The sequence below is a fragment of the Coffea eugenioides genome, chromosome 2 (assembly GCF_003713205.1).
Source record: "Coffea eugenioides isolate CCC68of chromosome 2, Ceug_1.0, whole genome shotgun sequence".
Taxonomy (NCBI): domain Eukaryota; kingdom Viridiplantae; phylum Streptophyta; class Magnoliopsida; order Gentianales; family Rubiaceae; genus Coffea; species Coffea eugenioides.
The window spans coordinates 12,430,146-12,446,073 of record NC_040036.1 but is presented as its reverse complement, the minus strand read 5'-3'; the positions used below and the strand labels follow the sequence as shown (position 1 = coordinate 12,446,073).

At 37.3% G+C, this 15,928-nt stretch overlaps 2 protein-coding genes across 2 annotated transcripts; both read left to right on the top strand.

Moving 5' to 3' along the window:
- The first annotated feature begins 329 nt into the window (after window positions 1-329).
- Window positions 330-1,422, top strand: LOC113756658 (kelch-like protein 8). The gene is given in 2 exon segments (XM_027300270.1): window positions 330-766; window positions 768-1,422. Coding segments are annotated over 2 exon segments (1,092 nt in total).
- Window positions 1,423-8,743: 7,321 nt separating this feature from the next.
- LOC113763944 lies at window positions 8,744-11,970 on the top strand. The gene is made up of 2 exons (XM_027307943.1): window positions 8,744-9,321; window positions 11,617-11,970. Exons 1-2 carry the CDS (start codon window positions 9,034-9,036, stop codon window positions 11,797-11,799), a joined length of 471 nt encoding a protein of 156 aa, XP_027163744.1. The 5' UTR covers window positions 8,744-9,033; the 3' UTR covers window positions 11,800-11,970.
- Window positions 11,971-15,928: the final 3,958 nt, after the last annotated feature.

Here is a 15,928-nt window from a genome sequence, read left to right as displayed (position 1 = left end):
GATTTACAAGCAGTGCCCTTGAATTTGATCCCAAAGTACTAAATCTCAAGAAATACAAACAGATGTGGGAATACAACAATTTTGGACGTGTGACACATCAGAAGAGCATGAATTTAGTCAAGATTTTGTCCAAATTCTTCTAATCTAATCCGATGATTACACCGTCCATAAGTTTACTCCTATTCGATGCTGACAAACAACAGCTTCATTGTTGTCTTCGCCGCGTTATTCCGCTATCTGACACTTCCCTTATAAATAGTATGGAACTGCAGTAATATGATTAATCCCATATACTGCAATCCCCCCCAAAACCACTTCAAGCCCCTGTCATGAGTTCCCTCCCTTTTACACCACCACCGTCACCGGGAAATTCTGCTTCCGGTTATCGAATTTACGCCTCGTTTTGCTCAGGGGAGGTAGAACCTAATCTAAGTGTCACAAATTGGTTAGAGTCTTACGACCCTTATAGCAACACATGGACTTATGCTAGCTCAGTTCCAGGACTAAATGAGGACCATGTGTTAAAGGGCTCTGCCATGATATCAGTTGGAACTTCAATTTACATAATTGGAGGAAGATTATGCCTTAAAGGGAGAGTACGGAGTTCATATGAATTTGATGAAATTTTAGACACAGATGTGGAAGTACTTTCAAGTGTATGCTGCTACAATATCCACACTGAGGAATGGTCTAATTGTGCACCCCTCAGCGTACCTAGATATGATTTTGCGTGCACTGTTTGTGACAACAAGATCTATGTTGCTGGCTGGTGCTAGGGGCACTGCTTCCGCTGAAGTGTATGATCCCCTGATCGATAAATGGACTCCCCTGCCGAACATGAGCAGATTGAGGTACAAATCTGTAGGTGTGACGTGGCGAGGGAAAGTCCACGTGGTCGGCGGATTCGTCCAATCGTGTTACATAGATCGGTGCTCGGCTGAGGTGTACAATGTACAGAGTGGCAAGTGGGACCTTGTTTCGGGGATGTGGCTGTTGGACGTGCCACCTAATCAAATTGCTGAAGTGGATGGCCATCTGTTTAGCTCTGGGGATTGCCTGAGTGCATGGAAAGGTCATATTGAATTCTACGATGGAAAACTCAATATATGGAACGTGGTTGAAGGGTCACAACTAAAAAGATTTCCATCTCCAGTTTCCACATATCTAAAATATGGCGGTGAAGAAGGCTTCGAACCCATTCAACGGCTTTACCTAACTATGGCACCAATTGGAAGTCATCTGTATTTCTTGGCTGGTTATAAGGTGCCAGGGGAATCATCAAGAACAATTTCAATGGTCCATTCATTCGACACATCTGCAACAACAGCAACAGCAGATCATGCATGGAGGAGCTTTGAGCCGATTGAAGAAGAGGGAGTGAGGGAGCTCTGCAGCCATTGTTGTGCAGTCCAACTATCTTAGTTCATTTTGGTGTCCGTTAAGGGTTTGATTTTGCCTAGTGGATGCAATTTTCCAGGTTACTGAACAAGGGTTTCCTCTACTGTATGTTTAGTTACCTAATCAACCCAACAAAATTAAAATAAAAAAAAAATCGTGACCTATCTTTCTACATTGAAAATGATCATGAGGGACATTTGATTTGAGAGACTTTCTTCTTCGCAATTCCAACTCTGTACAGTGCAGCCGAAATTTGTGACTGATATGTCATTCCAAAACAGGAACAGGATTAGCAATTTAAATCATGATTATGTCAGGTCTGGTTATTTACAAGCAATCCATTCATAACCTCTGGATGGCATGTTCATTAAGTCAACCAATGATGCTGCCTCCTAAGGGCCTACTTAAGAGTAATCAAACAGTGTTCCCTCCCTGTCCTTGATTGTGTTTTTAGATGTCTTTCTAAATCTGCCCCCCCCCCCCCCAAAAAAAGATTAATTAAAAAAATTTAATTAATCTTTTTTTTTCCCTTTCTTCATTCAGTTTGGCCCCACAGTTTGAGATTAGGTGACACTAAATCAGTTTTTATTGCCCATGATTATCTCCTTTTCAACTAATAAGTATTTTAAATCATTTCACTAGCGATCAAGAACTCATTCCATTAACACAAATGCTTCCCCTATGGACCCAAGTTGTCCCCATGAATGGTCTGCATGAAAGAATGGTCATACTGAATCAAATAGAAATCGCACAAAGACCCAACTCGTAAAAGGACTTTTACAACCTTCCAATGACCCAATCTATTTTCACTTTCTTTTACTTTCCTCCATGATCAAGTACCTCTTCTTTTGACCACATGGAAAAACTGAATCCTATGTTTCTGTCCCATATGATCTGATTTCACCCATTTGGTTTTTTGGATTTTTGACCATTCTTTCCAGAAAATTATGACCACATAAAATTTAGGCAAAATCAATCAAGCCCTCAAAAAGCAAGGATATGATTATGATGTGAGAAAACTTGGCCCACAGAGACCAATCATAGTGTGACATGTTTTGGGCCAACATCTTTTCTACAACAATGTTTTTTTTAAGGCTTAAAATTGGGCCAAGACAAGATTTGTGGCTTCTATTTAAATGGAGGAGAGGCCGAGTGCAATTCGAGCATCAATTCATCCTTTTCTCTTGCTCATGAAAAGTAGAGAAAGTATCTTCTTCTTCTAATCTCACTCAGTAGTAGGAGCCAAGAAAAGCGAAAAAAGGTCTTTCACGTGAACCCTTATGAGTTATGACCCATGAGCTCCGCCTCACACGAGCCACCAGCCCCACCACCTGACCCAGCAATCACAGGTCCACACCCATCTGACACGTACTCCCAAAGCAAAAGACAGAGTTAGCCCCCAATCGGAGCTACTGAAACAAACATTTTCCGTGCTTAGTCACTTATAGCATTGAAATTCTATTATAAAAACGTATGAAGCTACAATAAATGATGTATCCCATCAGTACTGCTATTTTTTAAAATTTTTATAGAAAAAATATATTATAAAAATATGATGTATACGAGATAAAAAAATGATCAAAAAATATATTCACAAAGACGTAATTTTTTTTTTTAAAAAAAAGCACAATTCAAATTAAGAATATATTTCATTTGTTGTAGATAAAAGTAGCTCTATATTCAAAATTGATACGCGTAAATGACTGCATTTTGCATGTAAAAAAAGGGTATAAACACTAAGCAATGTCAGGTTTAATGCTTTTGTTGTCCAATTAGCCAACTTTTAAAGTTCAATTTCTACAATTTTTTTAAGGTGAGAGTAATTTTAGTTAATATTTAAAATTCTTATTCATTTATAGCGGTAAAAGGCAGAACGTGATACTCAATCCATAACACATACGTAAAGATAACTTAAAAGCAGTTTTATTTGTTAAAAGCACGTCAAGTTTTTGATAGCTTAAAAATAATTTTATTAAAATTATCTGTATTAAAAGTGATTTTTTATAAGCCACTACTGCAATCTCAAACTGCGTCTAGAATTAGCATTTATCTGATTTTGCTTCTCCCAAATTGCAACGGATGCCACAAAAACCGCTTCGGCCCTACTTTCCGCGGCCGCTAGCCCCTACCCACCCAGCAGAAGTCAGAGTCTCAGAGAAACCAATAGTCCCCAGTCCCCACCCCAAACACACGCAACCCTCACGTGCAATTGCTGCTCATACGCACGCGGGCTTCCAGAGTTTCTTTGACTCATCTGGCGCGTTGACTACGGGACTAAACCATCCAACGGTCCAAGCCCGTTTGATCTTTCCAGAGGATCTGGACCGCTCGATTGGGGGGACAATCTCGAGAAATAAATGTCCCATTTGTTGGCGAAAACCTGAAAGGGCCGACATTTTTTAGAGCTGATGTATCATGTATCGAGTAGGACATGAAAAATAATAATGAAGCTTTACGCTTTTATTCTTGACTTTCCTAATTTACCCCTTGTACAAGGACTAATACTACTACTAACATCGGGTGGGACCTCAATGCCACGTGGAGAATGATGATTTGGATGTCTTGGTTGACACGTGTATTAAAGAGCGTTTCTTGGGGACCAAATCCAAAAGGGATAAGCCTTTTCTACGAAATTATTGCGGGTATGGGTAGGGATTTAATTCCGTTTTTCGGATCCGGATCCGGATCCATTTTGTCAAACAAAAAACGGGTCGGATACGGAATATAGTATTCCGGCCCGTATTAGACCCGGATCCGGATATAAATGAATTAATAATTTAAAAAATATATATTTATCAATATAATTTGATTAGGGTGATGTATTTGAATAAAGTCAATTTGATTTTTTCTTTGCATTAGTTAGAAATTAGTTTACAAATATATTTTTTTCTCATTTTTATTAGAAATTATAAATTTTGCTAAATTTGTTCGGGTAGACCCGACCCGGATCCGGGACCCGCCGGATCCGGAACATAGAATAAAAGACCCGTCGGGTAAACGGGTCGGATTCGGGTCTGGTGTAGTAATTCGAGTTCGGGTCCGGAATAATGAATTTCGGCCCGAACCCGACCCGTTGACAGCCCTATCTACGAGGACGAACGAGGGATGATGATAATTGGTGAACAATTTATTAAGGCTCAAGAAAAGTACTAGCGCTCATATGAGGATTATAATTGAAAAAATTTTATTATATTATTTATTTTTAACGTTTTATAATGTGACGATTATAAGTTAAAAAGCGACAGAAAATTTGTTTGAAAACACTAAAATTAATTTTTTTAAAATAATGACATCCAAATGAATCCGTTAGTTTTTTTATTTTCTTTCTTTTTTTTTTTTGAGAATATTGTGTCCATGTTAGTAATATAAATCATAAATGCACAAAAGAGTACAAGTTAGAACCTGTATGCATCAGTTTAGCCATTCTCTTATTTTTTTTTTTCTCAATTTAGTGGGGAAGCAGTTAAATGGATACAGAAATGTGAAAGAGATGGATGCAGCCGCTCTCACCATGATGAATGCTTTCAACAGCGCAAAGAAACACACGCACCCAAAATCTAAGGTAATCCCATAAGTTTACCCAAAAGTCAATTGCTTCACCATGATGAATGAATTTGAAAGTGAAAATTAGAGTGCCTATAAAGTGGAAATTGTATCGTACTAAGGTTTCATTTGAGGTCTTGATGGCTTGTAAAAAAACACTTCTGATATAAATACCTTTAAATTATCAAAAATTAAGATACTTAAGTTACGAAAAATTAATTACTAAATATCCTGTAAACACTTTTACTGCTCAAAAGCATTTTTTTTCCTTCGTAAACGTAATGCAATCTCAAACGAGCCCTAAATTACAAATCGAATTACAATTTATTTGTTTAAACAAACAAACAGCCGAGTAATAATAATATGCATCCTTCAAGGATTAGATCAATCAGCTCCAAACCATTATTACTTGGTCAATATAGACAAATACCATACCTGCAATAAAAGCCCTCAACCTGCCATGTCGGACGCCAAGTCATCTTGTCCAAGTAGGTGGGCACCAAAATTTGCTTTTGGCGAGCGGCTTAGTTGTAAGAGTCCTGCAATTCCAGGGACCACAATTTGCGCTGCATGTTTGATGTTTTATTATGGAGGCAGGCGCAGCAGCTTAAATACTTTACCAACACTTTTGTTGTAGATGCTCTACTACTTACTAATGTGGTACTTCCTCTCCCCAAGTTCCTCAGATATTGCTGAAATTTAGTATTGGACATTGGCAGATGGATTTAGGCCCATATGTTTCGCTTTTACTCCAATAATGCCCCCCCTCATCAACATCAACAAAAGTGCAGAGTACTTGGGTCTGGGGATGTTATTGTAATTCGACCTGACTAAGTAGGAGACAATAGACAAAAAGGGGAGTTATTGGGCTGGGCCCCTCAAGATTAACTTTTGTTATTAGAAAAAGGTATAGTAATGCAGCTGGCAGGGACCGTTGGTATAAGTAGTGGACCTATTCATCGGATGGAAAAGTGGTACTCTGGAGTTTGATTATTGATTGGGCCTTGGCGTCTTGCTTAATTAATTATTTTATTTTTTTCTCTCTTTTTCCTTTTTGGTTTTTTTTCTTCTGGGTAAGGCGTCCTCTCATTTTCTCTGCTGCACTTTGGGAGCTGACAATGAAATTGTTGGGGTTGAGTGGGTCAATTCCCAATCTTTGCTCTATATTTGCCCGAAACATGCTTCAGTAATTGGGTGCAAGAAAAGTTTATTAGTCTATCTTTTATGTCCATGTTGAAAATAATATTGCATCATTTCCTTTGGAGCCATTAGACTGTGTCTATTCGTGTAAGATTAGTTCTGCAATTATTAGATTGACTGTTTGCTGACCTACAAGTACAGGACATCCCTACTTGGTTGCCACAAACCAGAATTCTTCTCATACTTTGTGCAACGAATGGTAAACCTAGCAAGTCATTTTTACAAATGCTATTAGCTGTTTTTTAGGGTGTTTTTGAAATATTTTACTGTAACAATGTATATGAAAATTTTTTACTGTAAATGTTTTTAGTGATGTTTTTGGATATATTTTTGTGATATATTTTAGGGTATTTTTAAAGTTTAAAAATTTTTGGAATAATTTTTAAAAATTAACATTCCATCCACCACTATTACCCACTACCGTCACCATCCCCTCTTTCCCTCCTCCACTCTTCTCCCCGTCCCTCTTCCTTCCTTTCCTTTCTCTGCCCTTTCTCGTTACACCCTGCCCCTACCTTTCCTTCCCCTCTCCAATCTAGTTGAGGCTAGAAGGAGGAGGTGGGCTATGGCGGGGAAGGGGAGAGAAAGGGAAGAGGGGAGGAAAGAGAGGGAGAAGGAAGAGGGAGGGAGAGGAATGAGGAGGAAAGAGAAAAAGGAGTAAGATAGTGGGTGGGGGTGATGGTGGTGGTGATAGATGAAAGAAGAAAATAGTGTATATTTTATTTTTTAATTTTTTTGTGTACTTGAAATTGTTTTTGATATATTATATAGACATGTATTTTTTGAATTGTTTTTGCTTGTGCATTATTATAGTATTATATACAAAAAACTTGTTTTTTAAAAAATGGAGAAACCAAACAGAGCCATTTTTCCGAGAGTTTATAAGTGTGGAGTGAAGACGACAAACTCTTACTCTTGCAAGTTATGCGTTACGTAACCAGGTCACCAGCTTTTGGGCTGCTGGCGACTATTAGGCGGGTGCGTAGTGCATTCGTTTGGTCTAGTGGTAGTTCAGTCTCCTCCGGATTATTCATGGGCCTCCTTAGGTCCGCCCACTCCCCCTAGTGTAAGATCAATATGTATGTAAAATAAAAAAAATAAAAAATTTTTTTACGATTATAGATTTTTTTTTTTGGTTGGAGGGAAGGGGGAGTTTAAAATTGACCAACTCAAACAAACCCAGTATATTTCCATCATATCTATGAGTTTTTTCTATGTAGTAAATATTGCAAATAATTTATATGTGTTTTGGATGTAATATAATTCTTTCGAGCAATCTCCTAATGTCATAAAATTTGAAGGGATTATTGTGTTAGTTGGGAATGATACTGCGAAATATTTGCAGAAATCTATTTCTAAAGGATTTGTTTCTAAAGGATTTGCATACTAAATGACATGCCTAACCTTAAGACAATTACACTTAGGAAATCAATTTGGAACTATAAAAATTGTAACTCATATTTAAAATGTTCAATGTTTTGAGAAAATGTAGTAAAACCAAAACAAATGCAAAATCCAAGAAAGAAATTGTCGTTTCAATTGAAAATATTCTTGTATGTGAAGCTCGAACCATTTTAGTTTATAACAAATGGTTTCACACTAAAAGCATTAATTTAGTTTTGACTAGTGTTGTAAAAAGTCACGAGAAGTACAAATAGTCAAAATTTCACCCCACTTTTTGTTGGTTTATTTGAAATGATCTTTTTTTTTTTGTTATTTATAAAATTATTTCCGTACCAGAAGTTTTCTAAAATTAAAGACATCACCTCTTAGATACTGAAATTCATCAATTTTGGTAATTTTATTCATTTTAGATTAGCCATTGGACGCCCGGTTAGCCGGTACCACCACCTTGTGCCTTATTTTGGTACAAAAGCAGCCCTGAGCAGAAATAACGTGGAAAACTAGAAAGGGGAACGGGGGAGTTCCAGGACCTGTGCATGCGTGTCGAAAAAATAAGGAGGGAGCCCGCAGGTAACTTCTTCTTGGAAAGTCCTAAGAATCCAATTAGGCCAATAAGGCACTACGTAACTAGAGGTCAAACTAGTGGAGTTTTATTTATGACACCTATGCCTTCAATTAAGGGAAGGGGTTCTTATTAGGTGGGGCTTTTGTATTTGGGAGGACAAAGTGGCTGAAATATTGCCAAAATAGAGTAGTTAATAGTAGTACATCAAATTAGTCCAGAAGTTAAGGCTCAAGTTCTTTAGGCTTGCCTGCCTCTGTAAAAGAAACGACGACTCATATGTCAGCACAAACGCAACAGTTATTCATTTTTTTTTTTGACATATCATAAATTCTATTTTACGTCTAATCTTATTCTTACTGTATACTGAAAAAAAGGGGTCAACGAAGTTAATAGAAAATTTGGAGGAGACTGAACTGTTACCGAATCAAAGGAATATATTTGCACCTGTGAATGAAATTTCAAGAAATCCTGAATAAGGATGCACGCCAAAGAAATTCACTTAGATGCTTTCATATTTCCAAAGTATTCAACTTCTTTTTCACTGCACAGTTAAATGACTGAATGGAAGAACGATAAAACGCACAAACCGCAGCAGTATAGCACAAGCCTTCCTTACTCCTTATCTAACTTTTCTCTGTCCAAATCCCAAAGCTCTCTCTTCTTCAACATCTCTGTCTCAAGACTGAAGCAACAAATTTGCACCCTTTCCTCAGTCCTCACTCTCCTCAGCATTTTAACCACTGTTCTTGCTTCAAAAAGCATTTTCTAGTCAAGCTTCTCATTTAGTTCCCCATCTTTTTGAACTGCCATAACTGTCTTCTTGCATATGTTCTCTCAGTCTTTTGATCACCACATTATGTTTGTGATTGTTACCCTTTTTTCCTAGTTCTGAAATTTGGAGTTCTTAAAGGTGTAGAAAAAAGATGGGAGGAGGAGGAGCAGAAGAGGGAATGGGATGGTCACCAAATGGTGCACCACTTTACATACAAAAAGATGATCACTGGAGGCACTTTGATAACTCAGTCAATGCTGTGTCTTTTGGGTTTGTGGCCACTGCAATTCTCATCTCAATGTTTCTAGTAATGGCGATCTTTGAGAGGTTCCTCAGACCAACATCAGCAGCTTTGACACCGTCTGCTGGGCGCAGACATCCTCATGACATCGAGTCCCATATTGGGTTTGCAGGAAAACTTTGTCATCCATCACCCAAAGTAAGTGCTTTTTAGCTGTTTGTGTTATTTATTGTTTTTGTCTTGTCTGGATACGATAAGTTTTCTACTAGCAGTCAAAGAATGACCATAACTTTGTGACTTCTTGGGATTTGATTGGAGTTGGTTGTGTGGGTTTGCCTGGCAGTCTCAAGTATGGATGAAAGTTTGGATTTTGTCAGTTAATGCTTATTCGTGGTCTGACAACAAGTATTTCCGTAGATTATGGCCATCTCTGTTAATTTTGGGGGTTTGGCACTTCTCTTCAGCTAATTGGTTTCTTAGCCATTTTTCGCTTCTTTCATTCTTTTTCTGCTCTTCTTGTTTGTGCCCATTAAAAAAGATTCCTTTCTTCCTTGTATTTGTGTTTTCAGGTCTGTGTTGAGACCTGTTTCCACCATCATTTAGGTTTCTTTTAATTCAGGTTATCTTGAAGTTATTTGAAACTTTTCTATGAGAGCTCTTTTTCCTCGGGTAATTTACAATACTTGTTTAGCTGTCAATTTTTAGACTTCTCTTTTCTTCATTGTCTAGTTCCTTTCTTCTTCTCCTCTTCCTTTTTCTGGTTTAGGTTGCTTCTTCATCTAAATACACCTCAATCGCTATGATGATTATTGTTTAATTTGGAATGCCACTATCAATTTTGTGGAAATAACCTTCCGCCCTCTATGTTGGGTGGACGGGGAGTTTGTAAGTTTATGGGATCAATACGGCGTCTTCTATCATATCAGAACGTATGGAAGGTGAATTTCCAAAGTACATTTCCGCATTGTTGAAAAAAATTACTTCCTCTTGGATGCAATACATTCCTAGAACCTGCAAGGATTCTCAGAGCTTATGCAAAAAATAAGTTTGGAGTCCTTTGGCCCTTGTTTCAGAAAAAAATTAATCCGGCTTCATATTGTCTTAGCCTCTGCGCATTTCAGCTAAAGAATTGGCAGAAGGAGGAAAAACTTCAAAGGCATAAAGTGAAAGGCTGCATTGACTTCTCTGGACAATTTTTACCATTTGAGATCCTTGACAGGTCTGCATGTGCATGTTCCTTAAGTTTGTATGCCCCAGAAAACACTCCCTCTGATTTGATATTTTTTTTTGTCAATGGCCCATCAGTGAAGTTGTTAGCTGGTCGATTGCTACCCATTAATGAGATTGGGACTTTTTGCTGCATGAAGCTCCATCATTCTGGTCCATTTTTGGCCCACCACCTGTACTTAAATTCCACTTGGTCCGTCACCATTAATCTTGAAATTCATTCCAGCTATGTTATTATCATTTAAAAAAAGGCATATCTGTGGCCATAAGCTTTTGAATTTCTATTCTTCTCTGATCTGTTTGTTTGTTAAGTTTTCATGTGCTTGGTTCTTTAAGCAAATTCTTGTTCTATCCTGCAAACATTTTAGTAATAAAGAGTCACATACCTAGATTGTGCTGGCTTCTAGGTGCTGGCTTCTCAGCATGGCATTTAATACCGAGCAAACTGTGTGGTTTATACTGTTTAGTGATTTTCTTTGCTAAATTGTATGGACAATGATGTGCTTGCAAATTCAAGCATTGTTGTCTAGTACAGTTTTTACCAGTTTCTGGTGAAATTCTTTCCCCACATTTACCTGCTTCCAATACCCTCAGGCTTCAACGGTAACAGAGGTAACATTTCGCCTGGATTTTATTGATCCCAAAACAAACGTGAGCATTCAAGCTTCTGTTTCCTCAGGTTTGCGTGACAATCTATGTTACTTGGGTCATAATTGGATGCTTATGCTTTTCTCTCCATGGTTGCATTTTTTACAAGAGCACGAATTTGCTCAGCATCCAGTTGCCCTTTTTCAAGATTGCTTAGTAGAAGCAAATAGGAGTAGCCGAGGTTCCAACTATGATACTAAGTTAATCAGGTCGTGATGGTCACCATCCTGCAGTGACCAAACTTTACCTGCACTCCACACTTTCCACTTTCCTTCGTCATTTTGTAAAAACTTCCATCCGTCAAGTACCGATAGAGAGCTAGCTACCTTTTCAGTCCTCTTTCAATGGACAAAATATGCTGCTTCTTTGATAAAAGCATGTTTCTATGTGCCATGCGTGTGCAATTTACAACAGATTGTTCAGTAACTCCTATTTGGTATAAAATTATGGGATCATCTACCATGTGTATACCGCATTTGCGGTATCTCATGGGTCACACTCTTGTTTCTACGAATTATGGTATATCACATTGTAGAATTTCTCATAAAATCATTGATGCCCTTTGTGAAATACACTCTTGGAAGTTCTTGTGACTGTCTTTTTGTTCAAATATTTCAGATGCCTATAAGTGCCAGAGAGGTGTCTGTTCTAATGCCTGGAGAAGACATGCCTACCTTTATAGCGCACCCTGCTCCTGCGCCTTGTCCTCCTGAGCGAATTCGATGGCCTTCTCATCAACATCATTCCTTTCCAAAGAGCGCCATGGACCCAAATGCAAGTACATCCTCAGGCTCAATGTGACAGCAACAAACTTCCAACCAAAAAAAAAAAAAAGGCTTCAAAGTTTCCATCTTTACTATCACTTTGCAAGCAACTGGTGCAGCAGTCACGTGCACGAGTAAAAACTGTTGGTGAATATAAATCGTGCCTTTTTCCCTACAGGCTCTTCAAATGTTGTATATATCATTTAGGCACGAGCATCTGAAATTTCCTTATAAGAATGTGAAGGGGGGAGGGGGGGGGGGAGCATACATATAATTCCATTTGTTGTCGATATGCTGCATCATCTTCAGAGTCCATTCAAAGCCTCCAGCTAGCGAGAACCATCGCTACTATCCATTGCAATAAGGAAGGTTATTTTCTTCACCTTGAGTTCACTTGGAGAGTGTTCTTTCTTGGGGTGTCATCAATTTTCTCAAGCATGGACTCTGGGGATTGTTCTTCTACTTGCTATAGAAACTGGCTGGCTGAAAGTCATCAAAAAAGTGTACAAGACTGCTGTTATTTAGCTATTTAAGGTTGCAGCTTATGATGAGAATATTTACTTCTTTGGAATCTGATTTGGCGCGAGTATTGTACACCACCCCCTCGGCTCCTTTCCCTAGTTTAGACCATGCTTTGAATCTAGTCCAGCTATCTCCATCCTCCTCTCTCAAATGTGTATCTCCCTTTTCTCAAATGCCCTGCTAGCTGCTCAATGTGTAACGTAGTTTGAAGAAAGGATGGTTTTTTTTTTTTTTTGGGTAATAAGGATGGTTACTCGTGATAAATGGTCTACGTGATTCTGATTGATCTTGTTCCTTAAATATTATTCAGATTCCAATAAACGGCCTATTTGAGCATTTGATATTGAATTGCAATCTCTCTTGTGATCAACAATAATAACAAAATAAAAGGCCTTCATCAATGTTTGCAAACATGCTGAATAATGGGCCAGGACGTCATATTGCAACTCCCATTTCTTGCTGTTCATCTCGTCCAGACAAGAGGGTAGTTCTGAGAAGGAGTCCAGATATCTGGAAATGAATAGTTCTGATTGGGAGCCCATGTTTTTACGGGCTTCTATATCTCGTAGCCTAGTTTTCTACTGCAGAACAAAAGACAATACTTGGGCTACTTTATTTAATAAACCGAATAGGCGCATATAGCTCCACTGTGCACCAGTTGCTCTTGAGTTTTCTTTCCACGAAAAAAGCAGAACACTTAGAAAGTTATTCTATTTTCCTGTCTAATAAACCCTGTGTGCTGAAACATAAAGCAAACAATTTTTTTTAAAAAGAGATTCCTTAAAATCAAGTTCTATATCACTAATTATGGAGTCTTCCGTTCTATACGTTTAGCAAACAGAATATAGTGAGGCTTGGAGTTATTTTGTCTGTAGAACGCGCACGATAACAAATGGTACTGATCTGTAGGACTTTAAATTTTTTTATGTTAAAGTGTAGTAATTCAAGAAAGGATAATAACGTCAAAATTCTATATAATGTCTAGGATTGCAAACGAATCAAGCCGCTCACGAGTAACTCGAATCCGAACCGGACTCAAGCTCGGTCAATATCGAGGTCAAACTGATCAAGTTGAATTCGAGGTCAAAGATATTCAACTCGTTAACTTGCGAATCGACTCGATTATATATATATCTTTTATTTTTTATTTTAATAATAAAATTACATAGATATATTCTTAATATTTTATTATTTGTTAAGAAAAATTATTATTTTATTCATTTTTTAAAAAATAAAATAATTATGTTTTTTTTTTGTTAAGCTCGAGTTTGAGTTCGATTTTTATATTTTGAGTCCGTCGAGCTCAAACTTCATAAAATTAAATTGAGATTCGATTCGATCTGCCTCGTTTGCACCCTAATAATGCCTACTTATTTTGGTGTGCTTGTCCCGCGGAATACGAAGAACCCACTAATTAGGTAGAGATGAACGATGATTGGCAATGTTGAGACGATGACAAGAATTCCCCACAGTTGGGCGATAAACGAAGTATATATTTGCTTATATTATAGGAGCTTTTTGCCACTCTCCTGTAGTGCCATCTATAAGGGCATACGGCCACAAAAAGTACCTAGGTCCTTTCCAAATTTTGAAAGGTCGATAGAATTAGCTAGTCCCCCACCTTAAGGTTGAAAGTTTTATATTTTCCATTTTTGCGATGTTGTAAAATATTTGTCATTTTACTTAAATCACAGTTATTTTTTTTAATCTTTTTTTCTAATATTATTCCCATCTTTATTTATATTTTATACTAAATTCAAATTTATATTTTGAATTTTTCAGGACAACTTTGGAAACAAACCTATTAATATCACCGTCAAGTAATTATTTTTAAAAAATTGAAATCTCGAAATGCGACCAATAATTTGAGACGAAGGAAGTATTTGTTTACAACTTATTGCATAAAACTTCAAAAGTGTTTCATAGCGGGCAAATTTGTAAAGCACAATTGGCAAAGAGGAGATGCACATGTCTTGTTTGTTTCCTTTCTTCTCGGATCAAATTATTATTGTTTCACGTCAAACAAGAAATAGAAGGTTCTACGACCCAACAACTTAACTGACAGAGATATTAGTTAAATGACCATGAAATTTTGATTCAGCTCTTGAGCTCCTCTCTTTCTTTCTTTCTTTTTCTCTCTCTTTCTCCCATAATTAAGAGAACGGATTGAAAGAAGAACCACAAATAATCGAGAATAAACACAATAAAACAAAGTACTAACAACCAACAAAAAGGCAAAATGTCCACTTTCTGTACCGGGAAAATTATATGCTTGAAATTGATGATCTAATCGACATAAAATTCCGTTCGTCCCATCAAATTTCATTCATCTTGTTGAGACCATGTCGGCCAAGAAAAAGACCCCAAAGGCCAGTCCAAAAGGGCAGTTCATTTGTCGACTGCCTGCTGCAATATTGACCTATTACTATTTGCGATCTATCCAGTTTCAAAATTTCTATCTAAACCATAGTCATTACTCATTAGTCAATATCAAAATTTCTACCATGAAACCCTAAAAAGAAAAAGAAAAAAAATCACCATCAGATTCATAATAAATTTTTTGTTTCATATCACAGGGAGGACAGTGATCCTATTTTGCTTCCCAAGAACTACGGGAAAAAAAAAATTCTCAAACATTAACCCAAAATCCAATCCTACCTCTCCCGATTTCTCTACTCTGTTTAGATTGCATTTTCTACGAGAAATTTCAGAAAAATATTAGCGTACCGAATTTTGTTCTGTTCGAGGTTATGTATTTGAGATGAAGACAAAATGTGGTCAGAATAGATGTTTTGAAAGCTCTTTTTTTCTTATAAAAAAAAAAAAAACCATTTTTCTAAAAAATATCCCTTTATTTTATGGTGATGTAGTGTGGTAAGTAGTACGTAGCAGCATTTATGGTTGATCTTGTGAATTCATTTTCAATCGGGTTGGCAAAATCCAAATGGGGTCCAATGAGCTACAATCGCATTGACCTCGTCCTCTGTTTGGAAATTATTGCATCCAAAAACAGAACCAATTCATCCTCAACAACAAAGCCATTAGAAAACAGAAAATTTGGTCATCCATAAATAAGGTCTCGTCGACCTCACCTCATATAATAGAAGGGGCAAGACCAAGATCTCTCACCATTCTCGGATCCCAACCTTCCTTCCAGTCAGTCCTCTTGATTATTTAATAGTACTATATCTTTGGCACATGCCTCCACCCCATTCCAATATTGACCAGCACCAAATGAGCTGTGAGCCTTTATTACTAAATTTCGTTATCAGAGGTATGAATATTGAATGCAATGCACAATGTACCCACCATCCATCCAGTGATAACATCTGTTGGTTTTTTTTAATTCTGGGTGCTAGGGACAAAGTTTAAGGTTTCGAAGACAAAATGTAATATACGTGAGATAAAAAGATTATTAAAAAAATATTTGCGGAAGACGGAAAAGTTTTTCCTAAAAACATATAACAATCTGAACAAGACCTTAAAAGGAATTGGCCTTATTATGTCATACAAGTTCTTTGGAGAAGTTGTATGCTCATAATCACGGTGAGATTAGTGACTTAGCTAGTGCTTAATCACAGTCATCAGAGAAACATTTTCAATTAATGACAACTACGAAACATTAGAGAATGGCCAGTTAAGGT